This window comes from Salvia splendens, chromosome 14, assembly GCF_004379255.2.
Source record: "Salvia splendens isolate huo1 chromosome 14, SspV2, whole genome shotgun sequence".
Lineage (NCBI taxonomy): Eukaryota > Viridiplantae > Streptophyta > Magnoliopsida > Lamiales > Lamiaceae > Salvia > Salvia splendens.
In genome coordinates, this window is record NC_056045.1 from 323,379 (window position 1) to 341,476 (window position 18,098).

Consider the following 18,098-nt stretch of genomic DNA (forward strand, 5'->3'; position numbering starts at 1 on the left):
CTAATACCTCTTTTTATAAATGTATTTCGATCTAATACCTCATTACTCTTAATTTTTGATTCCTCAACATTTATGATTGTTTTCATATTTCAAACAACATAGGAGTATCAGATTTTTCTAATTTGATTGCATATTATTAATTTTTGGTTTGTTTGATTTATTACAAATCTATAGGAATAACAAATTGAATTAAATAAATATAATAAATATATATTACATTCAATTTTTTATAATATTATTATTTTATTAAATTTTAGCACCGGCTAATTTGTATTTCTGGTTCCGTCCCTGAGTAGGAGCTAGTAACATTTATCTCTTACTATTATTTTTTAAGATAAAGATGTCCACTATCAACTCGGTGACCATTCCATATACACTTTGAAGGGTAAAGTAAAACAACTTAGTCTAATAATTTAAAATTACACCATACACAATAAAAACTATAATAATAATAATAATAATAATAATAATAATAATAATAATAATAATAATAATAATAATAATAATAATAATTTGATAACCCGATTCACAATTTCCATATTACTCGAGCGGAGAATGATATGCTACATACCTTATGTGGGCTCTTTATGTGAGCATCACTTTCATTTGACGCACGAGTTTTTTTTAAATTAGAAATTGCAATAACATTTTTTATGTATTAGAATCGAACGGAGTATATAAATCGAAACGAACAACGTTGAACATGAGTTAATTGAGAGTGGTGCTCATATAAGCAGCCCACATAAAGTAGATAGCATATGAGTATATCCCTTAAATTCATTTATCACTTATTATTATTATGAATCCGACAGATAGATAACTTTACAAACTCTAATGTTGATAAGGATGGACTATTTAACCTCACCCACACAGCATCCAATCATTCATCGCCATGTGGCAAAGAGAATCCTATGCGCCGCTTTAAGAGCATCTCCAATGACGGCTAGCGGACCGGCTAGCCGATTCCCGGCGCTGGCCGGTCCGCTCGCCGAATCATTGGAGTCGACTAGCGCCAAATCGGCGAAAAAATCGGCGTCTGCTTGCCGATTCTCGGGCGCTGGCCGATCCGCTCGCCGGTCGGCTGGCCGCCATTGCAGGCTCCCGATCGGCCAGCCCAATTTTTTTTTATTTAATTTTCAAAACACTATATATACGCGATTTGCACGTCATTTTCTACACGACCGGCTACAAGGCAAAGAATCCCACGATGATCCTCGAGGCAGTAGCTGATTATCGGCTGTGGATTTGGCATGTATATTTTGGGGCAGCCGGGTCGAACAACGACCTCAACGTACTCAACTCGTCGCCCTCTTCAACGAGCAGTGCCATGGCATCGGTCCGGCCATCAGTTTTGTTACCAGCGGCAACCAGCATGATTTGGGCTACTACTTGGCGGATTTAATTGAAGAGTTGGGGGCGCGTGGGACTACACGGCGGTAGCTTTTTTTTAATTATGTATTTATTTTAATGTACTTTTTTTAATTTAAATAAAATTATTGCATTTTCCCGTATCTGTGTCTTAAGTTTAATTCCGCATTTTGTGTGATTGTAATTTATTTGTTTTTTTATAATTTTGTTTATTGTGGCTAACCTATTGCTTGTCCAGTTGCTTGTCCTGATGATGTGGCAGGAGGAGTTGCTTGTCCTAATGATTTGGCATGATGAGTTTTTAGTGCTAATAATATGGCAGGAGGAGTTTGTGACTGACTTATGACTGACCTATTACCATTGGGGTGCTCTAACGGCCGCCAACGAACTACCCTCACAAAACCGCAAACGGCAGATATATTCCATCATTCCTGGCCGTTGCGCTCTTCCTACCCGCGCAATCCAACGGCTGGGATTCCACCCCACCAACTAACCAACATAAAATTGCCACGTTCCGGTAAAGCGAAAGCCGCTTACCTGCAATCGCCGGTCACCAACCGCAAGAACAAAATCTCTCCTCCATTTCTGAGCTTCCTTTTTCTCTCAATTTTCGCCCAATTTTCATCCTTCTCTTTCCCTTGTCGACCGTACGAATCCATTTTTCCCTTTTTAATTCGTTGAAATCTTCGTTTTTTACTAAATTTTTTCATTCTCTGTGTTTGGGGAAGATGAGTTGATTATTATTTAAGTTGGAGGAATGCATGTATTTGAATCAATTGGATTTTTTGTTTTTCTTATAAAGAGGATTATGCATGATCTATTAGTCTGAAGTTTGCTTTATTGAATTTTGCTTCCAATTTTTGGGGGCATTTTGGATTCTGATCTAATGCTTAATTTAGTTGACGAATTGATACATTTTAACTTAGGAACTTGAAGGTGTGGTTTGAATTGATGAGTGTATTGTGAACGGTTGATGCTCATTATTTAGTCAAAAAGAAGGGTTGATCTTGTTTAATGTCTTGGGAGGAATATGGCTGGTGATAGTGATAATTCTCCTCAATTTAGTGATCTAGGAGGTGTTTGTAGTGAGGATAGTGGTGAGGTTTCTGTGGTGAAAGACGAAACTTTGGAAAATGAGAATGAGTCGAAGCAAATGCTGAATCGTAAACCACCACGCCATTCGATGAACACTGCTGCGTTTGTGTCTCCTGCAAATTTGATGGTAAATACTCATTTCTGTGATCTGATGCAACAGCTACTTTATCATGTGCTTGTGTGTTTACTTATGAAGGATTGTGGCGAGTTATTATGAGTTGACAGATGCCTAATTTAGTCGACATTCCATACTTGGTTCGTATATATTGGTACTTTGGTTTATGGCTGGATATTGTAGTTCTGTATCATGTGTATATAACTGGGATTCGGAGAGGCATCTACGCTTACCTCAACATTAGCAATAACGAGGGTGTGTGGTCGATGTTATGAAGTATGGAATATTTTGATGACTTTCATGTTAAACTCTTCATGAAAAATGTTGGCTATTCGTTTCATGTGTGATGAGTGCTTACATATTCTATGTATCTTTACCTATCAGGATCTTAATCTTGGAGGGATTGGAATGAAATCACCTCCAGAGATAAAATCGAGCTTCCTACCAGTTCTTCGGTCTGGAAGCTGCGCTGAGAAAGGAACGAAGCCATCTATGGAGGATTTACATATCTGCATAGATGACTTGCCTCAGTATTTAGGCGAAGTTGCAGATATCCCTTCGCCTGGAGCTTTTTACGGGGTAAGTGGAAACTGAAATGAAGAGCGTATTAACTAACTTCAGATTGCAGTAAACCCATGGCGGCCTAGAACCTATTGTGTGACATAGACTAGACCGTATGGTTGCTTTAGTATTGAGACAACGATTTGGCATTACATGGACATTTGTTAGGGGAATTACGTGTCGGGTCCATATCATGTATTCATGTGTGTATCGACTATGGCTTGAACTACTATTTGTTTGTTAAGGACAACCTTATTCAGTTTCCCACCTAATTCCAAGTGTCCTTTAGACTGTGGATCATTAGTATGATGCCTTGAGGTTGATTATGTCGTCTTGTCTGTCTCGTCTCGTCTCATCTTGTCTGATCCTCTTAGTTTTATATGATTACTGAGTTCTATATTTCATAGTAGGCATTTGGGATCAGACATGATGTAGTTTCCCCCCTAATTTTAACTATCCTTCTTTAGATTGTGATGTTTGAGTATCTTCGACAGGTGAAGTGCTCTCATGGAGCATTAACACTCTTTTAACCTCTGTTCTTTCAATCTAGGTTTCTTTAATTATTGGTCACATTTTATGCGAAGCAGGTATTTGATGGCCATGGAGGTATAGACGCTGCATTCTTCGTCAGGGAGAAGCTTCTTAAATTCATCGTTGAAGATCCGTTCTTCCCTGTTTGTCTGGAAAAAGCAATCAAGAGCGCGTTCCTCAGAACAGATTATGCATTTTCTGATGATAGTTCCCTCGACATATCGTCTGGCACCACGGTGTTGACTGCGTTCATATCCGGGAGGTAAGATAAACTACCTAGTTCGTGTATGGTTGTGTATAAATCGACTGCAGAGTTGTAAGGTTTTGTTCCATTTGCAGAAAACTGATAGTTGCCAATGCGGGAGATTGTCGAGCTGTGCTGGGCAAACGCGGTAGGGCCATTGAAATCTCGAAAGACCACAAGCCCAACTGCAAATCCGAAAAAATTAGAATCGAGAAGCTAGGCGGAGCTATATACGATGGCTACCTCAACGGCCAGCTTTCCGTGTCGCGCGCCTTGGGCGACTGGCACATGAAAAGGCCGAAAGGGTCGGCCTCTCCATTGAGCGCAGAGCCGGAGCTGCAGGACATGCTGCTTGGGGAAGACGATGAGTTCTTGATCCTAGGGTGTGACGGCCTGTGGGAGGTGATGAGCAGCCAGTGTGCGGTCTCGATGGCCCGGAAAGAGCTGATGCTACACAACGATCCCGAGCAGTGCTCGAGGGAACTGGTCCGGGAAGCGCTGAAACGAGACACGTGTGATAACCTGACTGTCGTTGTTATATGCTTCTCACCCGACCCGCCTCCCCGGATTGAGATCGCCCCCTCCCGAGTGCGGCGGAGTATATCGGCAGAAGGGCTGAATCTTCTAAAGGGAGCTCTGGAAGGCAACTTGTGAGTGAAATGGAGTTTGGGTGATTGATTCATGGGGTTTTAGTTCCTTGGACAATTTCTGCCACTGAAGTGTTGTATTAATGGGATGAGTTTAACCACTATTTTTTTAGCTGGTAAAAGATGATTTCTCCTGTTGTACCTTAGCTTATCGCCATGTTTTCCTAGATCGATCAAATTTATCTTAGTCATCATATATATTTATTGGTTATAAATTTTTTATTGTTATTAATTAAGTTTACTTATTTTATTCACTATAGATTTAATAACATATCCTAAAACAATCAAATCTAAATCTACTTTTATCAAGACTTGAAAAATATAACAAGATAATGATAATATATTTCTTTTCAAGTGTTAAGTGTAAGTGACAGTTAAATTTGATCACATGAATTCAGAACAACAAAGTAAAACAAGGCAATTTGGAGGTGAGAAATTCACAGCCTCTGAAGCCTCGTAGTTTCTTCTACCAAAACGCCCGGTTTCGCAGAGCCACCTCACGCAGTTCCTAGAGTTCTTCGTTGCCGGTTTCATCTTCCATCGTTTCCCTATTGCCACTGATAATAGAGACTGTCAGCTGAAAGTCCGAGCAAAAACATGTATATAGTCGTGTATCATGAAAATATATGATTTGGATATAAAGAATTACCTTGTCTGACTACAATATCTGCCGATGTCTTGGCAGAGGACCCTGCTTACTTCTCCGGCGTTAACAGATCCTTTCTTTATCCTCTCTGAAAGCTGTTTCAGAAAATATGTATGCTATCAGTGAAAAATTTCTTTAAGAAAGGCAGAGAGAACACACGCACATAAGTAGAAAGGGATGTTAGGATAAAGATTCACCTCATCTTCAGTTTCTTCTAGTAACCTATGTAAGAAAAAGAAAAGAAAAAGCAGACATTATTAACCAAGCTTGAGCTTTATGTGATCCCGGACAATGGGAAAATATAAAGATCGTGCCTGACATCCAAACTTTGAACAAGCACATGTCTTTACCTTCCACAGAAAGATGAAATGTCTTTTGAATATGCACGAGCTTCTTGTTTATCTATCATAGAAATATTGAAGAACAAGATATTTGTCAGAAAATTATGGGAACCTTAGTGCTATACTAACAACAAAACTGAAAGAGGGTTATGAAATGCAATTTCAGCCTAGTGAATGATAAGAAACAATGAAGGTTGAATCATGAATATCGAACATCAAGTTGGCTAAATTTCTTCCAAGTAAAGTGCAAGGCCATCACCACGGACCCACATCAAGTAAATATCTCTACTCCTCTCTCCTACTAATTCCTTTAATGCACAAAACTCCACTAAAAACCAAGTCATGTCATGCTCTCATTTTTCTCCATTCTGATAAACCAAGTCAGACTACGTCAATCAAGTTCAATGAGTTTTGGTACCACATAAGTAGTTTGTTTCTGGAGATGACCATAACCAATGATTTGGGGATCTACAATTTAGAATAGATTAGCAGGCTAAAATTTTATGTTCTTGTTCGACAAAACAACTCATATTAAATGAGTTTTCTCTGATTTCTAAATCAAAAGAACAACCATTTTTCTTTAATACGATTCAACTGATTCTTACCATCTATCACATGCATCTCTCTTATTCTTAGTTTTCTGCAGAGTGTCCAAAATATTTCCTAAATCTAATTTGACATCTACTGGCTATGTTGGAACTTGGAAGCATCAATTTGGTTTGTTTCTAGACCAATCATAGTAGTCTGATATGTAAGTTAACATAGTCACAGATTCTCTAATAGCATTCGCATATCCATATGATCTCCAGATGGGATTCCAGTTACCATGCTTGCTTCAAATAAGCAGTCAATCTTTGGCAACAAGTGGTAAAAGTATAACATAATTAAAGTACCATATTTATTTTCCAAGTTCCCAGGCTTTTAGTATATATTCCATGTGGCCTCTGTGCACAGTGAAAGAAAAAAAATGAGAGGAAGGAGAAGGCTTCAGTGGATCACAAAAGATAATAACGCTTTCATTATCGGATTCATAGTAGGACGTAGGTCCTCGACTTAGCATTAAGAAAATGATTATCAGTTCAGTTATTAATCTTGGAGTTCAGAACAGCGTTGACCATGAATCATTCAAGCTAAGCTGAGCATGTATTAATGTATTGTGTGGATCTGGGGTCTGCCCTTTCTATCAATTAAAATAATAACATGACAAAGAACTTTACCAAAAACATACAATCATACATCACAAGTGTTTTACTTTGCTTAGAGGTAAGTTTTTCCAAAGTTTTTTTAAACCTTCTACATAACTGACAAGTTACTACTACTGAAACTCAAATTGTCGGATATCTGGCTAGAGTCTACATGTTCAGCCAGTGTGGAGTGTGGACTTATGCAATTCAAAGACACAGTTACAAAGGCATAATGAGTTGGCAAAATGAATTAAATGTGGATTTGTCAAATGAAGGTTGCGTACATACTGGTCTTAAGGTTATCCCAGTCCTTAACCTTGATCCATTGTCTGCTTGAATCCACCTGCCAGTAAAGCAAACACAAAAATTAACATCAGAGTAATGGCATGACATAATAGACTATCGATTTTACATCTTCCATGAAATCTTAAGATCATTATCAATAAGATCGCACCAAAAGTTTTGGTTTGAATTTGTAGATTATATTGTGGCATTTCAAGAGGAAGGGGAAGAAGGGGTGTGTACCTTCTCCAGAGTATAATCCTGCATGTTTTCGCAGAGTCCATCAAGAAGTTCAACAACTCTCAACTCGCTGACTCTGGGAGAAAAATGAGGAAGCAATAAATTTGAGCATTAGAGACTATACACAAGGAGCCACCATGAATTAGAAGAGCTCCATTACCCATAATACCTGTAATCTATTAGCTTCCCTTGTCGCTGACCTTTAGAGTCCAAACGGTGTCTCATGTCCAAATGGTTTCTCGGTTTTTCCTGCACACAAAACGAATCAGTTTTACATCAAAGCAGTTCCTTGTGAGAACTATCATCGCTGCAAATACAATTTCAAGTGAAATAGCCGATACAACATTGCAAAAACAAAAATGCAGCTACTGTAGCTCTAATCAGCCTCCTAGTAGAGTATTTTTTAATCTAACTTCGAGTTCTTCAATACATCTCCGCACATTGTCACATATGCAACCCTCATCTCAAAAACAACAAATCTATTATGAACAAATTCAACTTTCACACTAACAAGTCACAAAGATTCAGTTGAAAATTCACTATTTTATCCATCCAGCCGTAACATTAACCTCACAACTTCAGTTCTCATAAGTTTAACATTCAGTTACTTGAAACTGAATGCCGCATGATTAGAACCAAATTGAAAACATAACTACTCAGAAAACGATTATGCAGAAACTTACATTTGAGAGTCCGCGCTCCAGCTCCATCTGCAAGACAACAACAACAACACAACAAAATTAACAACCAAAAAAACAACTGAAATTTTTAGATTTAAAGCACAAAAAAAGAGTTACACACAGCAATTGCATTGCAGGCGGCGCATTTATCGTCAATTCCATAAGCTGCAGCTGCGAAAATCGAAATAGTGATTAACAGGACTGAATTCATGTTGAAATTCGCCATTTTTGCTCTGAATTATCTTCTGCCGATTGATCTCTACACTGATTGAATACAAAAATAAAATGCATTAGTGCCACGACATCATATGAGTGTGGTGTTGCATCCAATAAGATCGTGCCACTTGGTAAGTTCTTTTCCTATGTGGGATTAAATAATTCATTTGGATTTGAGGTTCAAATATATGGGCTCGGCCCATATCCATATACGTATCAATGTATAGCCCTTGATTGTAGTATAATTTTATTTTCTAAATATGCTTTAGAAGTACAAATGTGGGGTTAAATACAATGCATTTAATTAGCTTCCAAAATCAACCATATTAAATTATTAATCAAAATTGTAGAAGTTGGGATATCATAGACATATTTTCCTCCTTGACCAAATGAATGGAAGCGTTATGCTCGTGATTATTAGCAATTCAAATTAAACATCATAATTTGAATCGTATTACTAATTAATAAATTGATGATCTCATGATTAAAATATTATAAAATTCAAATATTTGGGGCCATATGTATATAGTACTACTAGTATTTGATTATATAATAGAATGGGCTTTTCCTTATTGACGGCGAGCATCACGCCCTATCATTACACTACACGTGGAGGGAATTATAGTCTACTAATCATAATTTACTCTCTCACTTAGTCAATTAATTACCACTGTATAAAATTCACGAAAAGAGAAAAGGAGGATACAACAAAGTGACAACCCATCATTATTCATTAGTAGAATAGTTGTCACTAATCTAATCAAGTCATTTTTATTTTACAAAATTACATTTGGAAGTTAAAAATTTGTATTGGCTGTGTATTTTATTCATACTAATGTTATTTAGTTAAAGATACTAAATTTTTTCGTCACGTTAATTAGATTGTAAATAGTAGAATATACTTGTAGAATACTATGATTTGTAGTTAAGAAATTTCTATCTTTCATCTAAAAAAAAAGTATTCGAATAGATTTTTAAATCTTTAGAAACAGTCAAACACCACGAACAGAGACTTTTGATTCAAACACTTATAAATGAAACTGTAATGATATTTAAATTTTAAACCAGTGTATATATTTCACTGTAGTCAAATTGCAATAAATTTAAGTGTCAAATACTTTCCTCGCATTTAATTGAATTAATAATTTCCTAATTCCACTTCTAAATACAAAAATCACCATAGAAAGTAGGAGTAATTTAAGCCTTGAGCACCGCACCTAACAAGAAAAGGAGAAAATGGAAAAAAGAAACAAATCAAGAAACCACAAAAGCCAAAACAGAAGAATTGAAGTTGAATAATACATAGATCTTTCACATTATTATATGAATGAATGGAATAAATACAAAAAAATAAGTGTCAATTTCAGCAATCATCATTTGATCTGGTTTGGTCGAGCCATCAATGTCACTTTACTGAAAGTTTTTCATTCCCAACTAACACAATTTAAAATAAAAGAAAATTCCCATCATCTAACATAATGTTTTTTATATTTCTCTTCTTAATTCTGTAATGGACAGTCACTACCATAAATGCTCTATTTTTAATATGCTCAAACTTCAGAAAGATTTGAGCTTTTGCACAGATTGGATCTGAATGGGGGAGACCCTTTTCTTTTCTGACTGAATCTTGAATTGGGCTCTGAAAATTTAGCTCCTTTCAATTTCCAAGGTCTGTTTTTTATTTTTTATTTTTATTTTCCATTTTTCTCTGCTTTCTCTCTCTGTGTTTTTTGAGGTGGTGATGTTGCTGTTTTTCTACTTATTTTCTTGTTCATATTTAAGATGGTTATCTCGTTCTTGATTGCGGTATTGTAGCTCTAATTTTTGTCTCTGTGTATTTTAGTTTGAAATTGGGATAATATCATATGGAGACAAAAAAAATTCTGTTTGGTAGTGGAAACAATTAGGGGCAAATGGCATTTCTACTTTCCAAACTAATTTTTGGTGTTCTTGGACAATTTTCTCAGAACTTTTTTTAACTATTCATATATGGGATATTGTAATTATTTGCATTTTCTTCATCAAACTTAAAATGCACAAAGCCAGTCATGATCAAACTCCCAAGTAGAATTTCATTCATGTTTATTGTCTTAATTCAAACATAGTAGTGCTTGATTTGATCCTAAATTTTGTCTTAGCTCTGTGTAATTCTTGAATTTTAATGTCTCAGTGTCAAAGAAATATCTCTTATCAGCTAATGGATGAAGGAATAGTGAGTTATCTTCTTACTTCAAATAAACTATATTTGCAAGTTCTTGATTCTTGATTATTGATATTCCATCTGGAATCAAAAGTCTGATGCTTTTCAGACTGCAAATCTGTGTCCTGATTATTTTTATGTACATACCACTTTGGTATGTTATTCCTGTTGATGTTCGTATTCCGTTGATCCTTGGAACTGTAGTTAAATGTTATTTCGTGTTGTAATGTAGGTCGATGAACAAGGACGAAACTAGTGGTACCTCGATTGCTTTGAGGTAGACCCCAGGAGAACTTAGTGATCCGGTATTTGACAAAACCGTCTTACAATGGCCTCGGGAGAACTGATTGATCAGGAACGCGAGTCTTTGAGCGTGTCCAAACGTCTAGTTAGAAGTATGAGCCAGAAATGGAAAAGAATGGGAAACAGAAGCGAGGGTTGTGTGGAGGGTGATGCAGCTGGGGTGTCGTTGAGTTGCCTGACTCTCTACGGTAGAGTTGGAGGGTGCAAAGTAGGCGCTGACACGGGCGAAGAATTTGGGGAGACAGGGTGTAGGAGGTGGTCGAGTGGGAGTGATGAAGGAAAGGGATACATTGCAATGTGTGGAAACGAGGAAGCAACAGTCGATTGCTTTTCATATGGTAGGAAAGAGAAGCTGTGGAGGAAGAACAACCGGAGGCTCTTGAAATCTCAAGAGAGGGATAGCTTGAACGCTCACCTCCCGGACGATGTTCTGGAGATGTGCTTGGTTAGGCTCCCGTTGAGAAGTCTCATGAACGCGCGTCTTGTCTGCAAGAAGTGGAGGAGCTTGACAACGACTCGTAGGTTCATGCAGACGAGGAGGGAGTGCTCGTTCGAGAGTCCGTGGTTGTTTCTGTTTGGCATTGTTAAAGACGGATTCTGTATGGGAGAGGTGCACGCGTTGGATGTTTCCCTAAAGGAATGGCACAAGATCGATTCGCCTGCTCTCAAGGGGAGGTTTCTGTTCTCTGTCTCGAGTATCCTCGACAATATTTACATAGTTGGGGGTCGTTCGAGCCTCGCCAATTCCGGTAGGGTGGATCGCAGCTCGTTCAAGACACATAGGAGCGTGATATTGTTCAACCCGTTAAGTAAATCATCCCGTAAAGTTGCGTCCATGAACCACCCTCGTTCATCTCCGGTTCTCGGGATCTCGGAGGTTAAACCGAATTGTTTGATAATCAGAAACCAGGTAGCTCAGCCGGAGAGACGTTTCCACAGGTCGAGAGTTGGTGGTGTGTCGGATGTTTACGAGGATCCTCACCGGCTTTCAGTTAGACGCCAGACGAGGAGCTCTCAAGACGAAAATGAGAGCTCCGCGTCATTCCACAGTGTCAAGCCGCACGTACAGCAAAAGCTGGAGAATGTTCGGCGCAGTAAAGAAGGTCGAAAATTTGTTCTCATCGCCGTAGGGGGTCTCGGATCGTGGGACGAGCCGCTCGATTCGGGTGAGATCTACGACCCTGCTTCAAATAAATGGACCGATATCCCAAGAATCCCTCTAGACTTCGGTTTGGCTTGCTCCGGCGTCGTTTGCAACGGGATCTTCTATGTCTACTCGGAAAGCGACCGGCTCGCCGGGTACGACATCGAGCGGGGATACTGGATCAGGATTCAGACGACCCTGACTCCGTCCCGCGTACACGAGTACACTCCGAAGCTTGTCTCGTGCAAGGGCCGCCTCCTTATGCTCTCCGTATCGTGGTGCGAGGGCGACGGGCAGATCGGGAGGAGGAACAAGGCGATTCGGAAGCTTTGGGAGCTCGATCTCGCGAACCATTCTTGGAAGGCGGTCTCCGTGCACCCGGACGCTCCAATGGACTGGAATGCTGCGTTCGTGGCCGATGAAGATCTCGTCTTCGGAGTCGAGATGTTCAAGATTTTCGGGCAGGTTCTCGAGTTTGTGACAATGTTCGATGGCAACGGCTGGAACCACGTCTCGAGGAACCACGCGGCCCGTGACATCGACGCTTCGTCGTGCATGACCAAATCGATGGCTGTGCTGCGCTTGTAACTCAGGTAAATTTGAAGAAATGAATCGTGGCTGAATCATTCTTTCTGATGAGATTGCTAGTTTTTGTCACAAGTTTTCTCTTTTTTTTTTATTGTTTTTTGTGTTTGTATTATTGTACAAGGATGTAAGTTGGTCCTAATGTAATTTGTCCACACATCATTGAATGTTTACTACACATCAAGATAATAAATCCAAAAAATTAGTGCATAATCATTGATTCAGGATTTGTAACCATAATACAACAATGAATTATTTCCAAAAAGGGGAAGAAAAAAGAGAAGGGAAAAAATGTTTAAACAATGATACAAAAAAAAAGAAAAAAAAAGTTACAGTATCTACTTGTTTGCAAAGATTCCTGAGAAGTTCGGGATCTTGTCTACACGCCTCAATGCGCGCTCGGCGATCTGTCGGGTCAGGTAGTCTCCGTGTTGGAACGCGTCCACGAGCGCTGAGCAGACGTTGGGACTGTCCGATACTTCGCTGGTGATCTCGTTGTTTCTCAGCAGTCGCTCCACTGCCCAGACGGCCCTCCTTCTCAGGCTGTCCGTCCGTTTCTCGACCAGCACGTCGAGTATAGGCTTCACTCCTTCCACGTCGAGCAACGCCTGCACGCCATTGTCTATGTCAACCTCGTCATCCAACAGGGTGCACAGAGCTGCGAGCGATGCCTCGACCACGTTCTCGTTGGTGTGGTCGAGCAGCGCGGCGAGCTTGTCCACGGCCTGCCCTTCCAGGATGCAGAACGTCTCTCTCAACGAGCACGTGCCGCGGTGGACCTTGCAGAGCCCGGTGATGATCGGAGGCTTGCTCATGCAGGAGAAGATCGTGGCACAGAAGCCGGGAGGGGCAAACTCCGGCAGCCTCGTCAAGTTCTTCGTCTCTTGCGATAGGTTTTCCAACGCCATAGCCGATACCATCTGCACGTTGTCGAGGCCGTTCATTTGGAGGAGGTCGATGAAGAGGGCGGCGAGGTTGTGCTCGCGGCAGAGCGGGCGGGCGGCACCGGACTCATCAGATAGGGCGAATGTGATCCTTGATAGAACCTTGACGAGCCCTTCAAGATACGGAGTCATGAACCGGCTCCCTCTGGTCTCCCCTTGCCGGATCCTTGTTACTCTCGAGATGAAGAGCTCGAACGCACCCTCGGCCAGCATCCGCCTCGTAAGGCCGGCATCTCTCTCCGGGAGATCGGCTAGTAGTCCGACCGCTGCTGCCTGCTCCTCGGTTATCCCTACGTTCTCCGACGTCACCCTGATCAGGCTCCCGAGTGTCCCAGACGCGCCGTGCAAGCAGTCGGCCAGCTCCTGCCCCATGTGCGGCGAGAGGTTCCGAAGAAGCTTGATCGGTGCGAGCCTCAGATCTCGCTGAGGCGTCTCGACAAACTGTACCAAGCTCATGATAGCACCGGAGCTTTTGATGGCGGAGACAACGCTATGCACGGTGGAGGGCGATGCAGTGAGGCCGACGAGCACTTCGAGGAGCTTGCACCCGATCGCAGGGCCAGTGTTGCTGATGAGATGTAGGAGGTTATGAATGACCTCCTCCGACACGAGACTCTGGTGGTCTGGTCCAACCTCGATCGAGTCAAAATGGTAGCCCGAGTTCACCACATTTGCAAGAATCGTAGCCGAAATCTCCTTCAGCCGCATCGGAAGCTGCTTGACCCCGACAGTGAAGAGATCCTGAACGAGGGGCGGAAGGATATCCGCCTCGATCAGAACCTTCGCGCTTGTGTCATCCGACGAGATCTGGTTCAGAGCCTTCAACGCGGCCTCCCTCGACTTCACATCATTACTCTTCATCAGATTGATCAGCGAGAAACCGGCTGTCCTGGCCACGAACACCTTCACCTCGTTGTCCAGCACCAGCTCACCGAGCAATGCTGCCATCGACAGTTTGGTTTCCACAGATCCTTCGAGTAGCAGGTGCAGAAGGGGCTGCAATCTGCCGCATTCGGCCATCTGTCGCACGTTGTTCTCACAACGAGCGAGGTTTTCTAGTGTCTGTTCAGCCTTTTCGACTGTCAAGACGTCTTCCGAGTTGCTGCTAGCCATACCTACCAAAATGAGAATAGCTCCATTAATAGATCCAATCTTCTCACATAGCCTCTCTGATTTAGAGAGCTCATACAGCAAAGCAACAGCTTCTTCTCTCTCTTTCGACTGCTCGTGAGATAGGAACTTCACCACTGTTCTTACCGTGTCACCTTCCGCAGTTATATCCTGCAAAACCACGACACTATGAGCGATGCGAGCTAACAGAAAACCAACCGAGGCAGGCAACTAAAAATGCACAAGTATCAACCTTCGACAACCTTATTATCATCGTTGTCCTCCACCACAATCTGAATCGTTTCCAGAGCTTTGCTCCGGACCCTCTGACTGCTGCTCTTCAGCATGTCAACAATCATGGGTATCAGCTCTTCGTGGCGGATCATGTGCTTGTTCAAGTGGCTTTTCAGGCAGAGGCCCTGGATGAATTTCAGAGCCTGTATGATATCACTCTCCGGGGTCGACAGGGATAAGGATCTACGAGCCATGTCGACCTGAGCTGCCTCGCTCCTTGCATTCCATTCCTCAATTGTGTTCCTCAATGATATGCTCGGATTCAGTTCAGTGCTTCTCAACTCCCTCAGCGTTAACGGGCACACCATCTTCCTGCTGTTCTCCCTGCACTCCTTGAACCATTTCTCAATGGCCTCTCTCTCGAATGTCTGCCCGTTTTCCAAGGTCACGGGATCCCGCATCACCTGCTTCGTCAAGGGGCATATAAACGCATCATAGATCGGTTCCAGATATAACCTGTCAAAATGGTGGCTGTCGTCTGATTGAACACCCTTCTCGTAGCTGACGTACCAGTTCCCGTCCATAGAACCCTAGAAAGAGGAAACAAGATCATCAACACAACAAACAAGCCATTTTCAATTTCATTACATCAATTTTCCAATCTAGACAACGCGTTCGTAGCTCATATCCTGTCTGCAAAACTCATTATCGGGTTTATACCCACGAAAATTATGTAAAGAGGCATGTAGGAGCCATAGAAAATCCCACATCAAGTTAAACTCAAAACTGAACAATATATGCAGATTTACATAAAACAAAACAATCTGTTACACATGATGCAAATGAAGGTCCTAAAATCAAGCCTCTTCAACTTTATGACATGCTCTCACTTCGATTTTCAATCCAAAAAATGCATCCCTAGTTCCTATTCCGGCTAGGATATTTGTAGGGGAGCTCGTGATCGTGCTTTAGATCATCCCCGAATTCCAAATACAAGACATGAAGCAAATTCTACTAATAACAAACCTAAGTTTTCATCTACAACATCTAGTACAACTCTCAAGGTGAAGATTTGATGAAAAGCCACTTCACATTACATCCTTTCACTTCGATTTTCAGTTCATAGTCTGGATCCGGCCACGTTTAGACAACAAGAAAATATCACCTACAAAGAGCAAAACAAGTCCTAGAAAGAAAAACCTAAGCTTTCATCTAAATAAATCTAGTACTACTAATTTACTAACTTGCAGGCTGAAGAGTGAAGATGCTTACAAACAACTGTGATCACACAATTGCTAATTCTCAGCTTCTAACACCAATTCAAAGAAAAATTGCAAGAATTCTCAATCCACTCCACCTAAACAAGCTGAAATTGAGACCTAAACCCTAGAGAGATCGAGCAACAACCCAACCACAAATGCTCAAAATCAAGAAACTCCCAGTTCAATAAAATAAAATTACCCCAGAAAGCTCCACAATCCTAGAACACTCAATCAGCATCCAAAAAGCTAAACATTGCAATAGAGGGTATATCGATTACCTCAAATAGAAAATGTCAAGAACACAACTTGGTGGTGGATGGGGCAGAAAAACTCCAAATGGGTGTCCGAGAAAATCCAACCAAATTGCAAAAAATCAAAACTTTGGACTCCTTGAATCATGGGGGAAGTAGCGGAGATGGGGAAAGAGAGTGTGACAAATATTAAGGGGAAAAATGAAAGGAAGGAAACAAGAAAGAACGTTTTGTTGGAGAACTATACTACTATGATGTGTTGACTGAGAAATGAGAAGTCAATTATTCGCAGCTGCTGCATTTTTTTAGAAAGCAGAAACATAGAGCTCTGTGTTTGTGAGTGTCAAATTTTGGAGTTCACGAGAATAGAATTTTGTGGTCGGAATCAGTTATGCGTTTCTTTTCGAGGGAAAATTAGTTGTCTTCGTTTATGTGTTCTTTACTAAATTTGGATAGAATAATGCTATACGGCCACATTATGGCCAGCCATAAATTAAGTAAATAATAAAAAAAATTGATTTTTTTTTCAAATTTTTGGTTTAATACTATTTGATTTTACTTTTATATCATCTTCATTATATGTTGCTCAACATGTTAGTGTTGTTCTTTCGTAGTTTTTGCTCAACTTATTACTACTGTCATTTCTTGATTGTTGCTCAACGTATACAGTAATTCGTGATATTAATGTGTTTTACGTAATGAAATTCAAAGATAAGTATCAACTCACAAGTCCATTCACACACATATAAGTTTATATCGGTAATTCTAATTTTTTTATACATGTAAATGGACTAAATTAACTTTTTATGGCCGGCCACGTTATGGCCATTTAGCATCACTCATTTGGATAATGGAGTACTACTTTCTTTGATTTGTGAATATGAAAAGTTAAATGTAATCTGTTTGCCCTTGATAGTTCGTAAATTCAGCCATCTCACCATTAGGGTATCCACAGTGGTGATAGCCCAGCAATAGCTCAGCCACAAACTCCTCCTGCCACATCATCAATACTAAAAATCCTCCTGCCACATCAGAAATAGCTCAGCCATAGCCTAGCCATATCATAAATAGCTCAGCCACATCAATAGCCACATCACTAATAACACAATATACGAAATTTAATTTACGAGACATATACGGGAAACATTAATAATACTATTTTAATTTTTAAAAAAGTACAATAAATTTTAAAAAGTACTAAAATTTTAAAAAAGTACATTAATAATAAAAATTACATTAAGAAAAAAGTACATTACTTAAAAAAAATCACTCGATGGCTCCCTCGATTCCGTCGTCGCCGTCGCCACCGTCACCGCCGTAGCCGCCGTAGCCACCGTCACCGCCGTCTCCGTCGCCACCGCCTCCGCCGCCTCCGTCGCCACTGTCACCGCCGCCTCCGCTGCCACCGCCGCTGTCGCCTCCACGCAGATCGTCATTCATGCTCTCGAGCAATGTGAAGAGAAATCTCTTCTCCTGGGGGTCCGTCGCCGCTCGCCATTCGGCTAACGTCTTCACCATCATCTGGCGCGTTTGTTGACGCGCGAAGTACTTGAGATCCTCTGTAGACTGGCGGTCAAAGGGGGATGCCGACTGGACCTCCTGGGAACCCCCGGCGACCCCCCTCGCCGCCCGTTGCGCCCGCTTTTGCCCAACAGGGCGAGGTCGGCGGCCGAACGAACGAGGGTTGGGGAGCACCTGGTCCGTCTCGGGGAGGTCGTGGGAACCACCGCTGCTGCCGCTGAAATCCCCGGTATAGTTCAATCGTTGCCGTTTCGGCCAGCCAGCATCGACACCTACTCGGAATTTCTCATAGTCGTTCAGCACAAGATAGCAGTTCCAGTAGGTGAAGTCCTTATACAACCCGGGCTGGGGGAAGGCTTTCTCCGCTATCCTCCTGCAGTCGTCCTCCATTTGG

The 18,098-nt window shown here is 41.1% G+C and overlaps 4 protein-coding genes across 5 annotated transcripts; 2 read left to right on the forward strand and 2 right to left on the reverse strand.

Annotated features, from left to right (window-relative positions):
- Positions 1-1,962: 1,962 nt before the first annotated feature.
- Positions 1,963-4,707, forward strand: LOC121765741 (probable protein phosphatase 2C 27). The gene is made up of 4 exons (XM_042161952.1): positions 1,963-2,590; positions 2,963-3,157; positions 3,727-3,932; positions 4,010-4,707. Exons 1-4 carry the CDS (start codon positions 2,399-2,401, stop codon positions 4,566-4,568), a joined length of 1,152 nt encoding a protein of 383 aa, XP_042017886.1. The 5' UTR covers positions 1,963-2,398; the 3' UTR covers positions 4,569-4,707.
- A 174-nt stretch (positions 4,708-4,881) lies between these two features.
- On the reverse strand, positions 4,882-8,214 carry LOC121763372 (protein seele-like). The gene is made up of 9 exons (XM_042159380.1): positions 8,056-8,214; positions 7,938-7,964; positions 7,424-7,503; positions 7,258-7,330; positions 7,021-7,075; positions 5,558-5,609; positions 5,405-5,429; positions 5,211-5,302; positions 4,882-5,118 (listed from the first exon to the last, which is right to left on the reverse strand). The coding sequence occupies exons 1-9, from the start codon at positions 8,158-8,160 to the stop codon at positions 5,070-5,072; spliced, it is 558 nt and encodes a 185-aa protein (XP_042015314.1). The 5' UTR covers positions 8,161-8,214; the 3' UTR covers positions 4,882-5,069.
- A 1,416-nt stretch (positions 8,215-9,630) lies between these two features.
- Positions 9,631-12,544, forward strand: LOC121765167 (F-box/kelch-repeat protein At5g42350-like). 2 transcript variants are annotated; one of them, XM_042161214.1, is made up of 3 exons: positions 9,631-9,819; positions 10,321-10,362; positions 10,583-12,544. In XM_042161214.1, the coding sequence occupies exon 3, from the start codon at positions 10,679-10,681 to the stop codon at positions 12,383-12,385; it is 1,707 nt and encodes a 568-aa protein (XP_042017148.1). In that variant the 5' UTR covers positions 9,631-9,819; positions 10,321-10,362; positions 10,583-10,678; the 3' UTR covers positions 12,386-12,544. The 2 variants fall into 2 exon arrangements, with proteins under 2 accessions (XP_042017148.1, XP_042017147.1); XM_042161213.1 differs by lacking the exon at positions 10,321-10,362.
- Positions 12,545-12,568: 24 nt separating this feature from the next.
- On the reverse strand, positions 12,569-16,551 carry LOC121765166 (U-box domain-containing protein 44-like). The gene is made up of 3 exons (XM_042161212.1): positions 16,211-16,551; positions 14,700-15,260; positions 12,569-14,607 (listed from the first exon to the last, which is right to left on the reverse strand). The coding sequence occupies exons 2-3, from the start codon at positions 15,252-15,254 to the stop codon at positions 12,721-12,723; spliced, it is 2,442 nt and encodes an 813-aa protein (XP_042017146.1). The 5' UTR covers positions 15,255-15,260; positions 16,211-16,551; the 3' UTR covers positions 12,569-12,720.
- Positions 16,552-18,098: the final 1,547 nt, after the last annotated feature.

What these genes read in the sequence shown, in the direction of transcription:
- LOC121765166 (XM_042161212.1), bottom strand. Translation starts at nt 15,254, where the DNA reads ATGGACGGGAACTGGTACGTCAGCTACGAGAAGGGTGTTCAATCAGAC. An exon ending in AGGACAACGATGATAATAAG is followed by an intron (nt 14,608 to 14,699) that starts GTTGTCGAAGGT and finishes GTGGTTTTGCAG; the next exon opens with GATATAACTGCGGAAGGTGA.
- LOC121765167 (XM_042161214.1), top strand. Translation starts at nt 10,679, where the DNA reads ATGGCCTCGGGAGAACTGATTGATCAGGAACGCGAGTCTTTGAGCGTG.
- LOC121765741 (XM_042161952.1), top strand. Translation starts at nt 2,399, where the DNA reads ATGGCTGGTGATAGTGATAATTCTCCTCAATTTAGTGATCTAGGAGGT. An exon ending in TGTCTCCTGCAAATTTGATG is followed by an intron (nt 2,591 to 2,962) that starts GTAAATACTCAT and finishes TTTACCTATCAG; the next exon opens with GATCTTAATCTTGGAGGGAT. An exon ending in CGCCTGGAGCTTTTTACGGG is followed by an intron (nt 3,158 to 3,726) that starts GTAAGTGGAAAC and finishes TATGCGAAGCAG; the next exon opens with GTATTTGATGGCCATGGAGG.
- LOC121763372 (XM_042159380.1), bottom strand. Translation starts at nt 8,160, where the DNA reads ATGGCGAATTTCAACATGAATTCAGTCCTGTTAATCACTATTTCGATT. An exon ending in CTGGGATAACCTTAAGACCA is followed by an intron (nt 5,610 to 7,020) that starts GTATGTACGCAA and finishes TTTCTATGATAG; the next exon opens with ATAAACAAGAAGCTCGTGCA. An exon ending in ATTTCATCTTTCTGTGGAAG is followed by an intron (nt 5,430 to 5,557) that starts GTAAAGACATGT and finishes TTTCTTACATAG; the next exon opens with GTTACTAGAAGAAACTGAAG.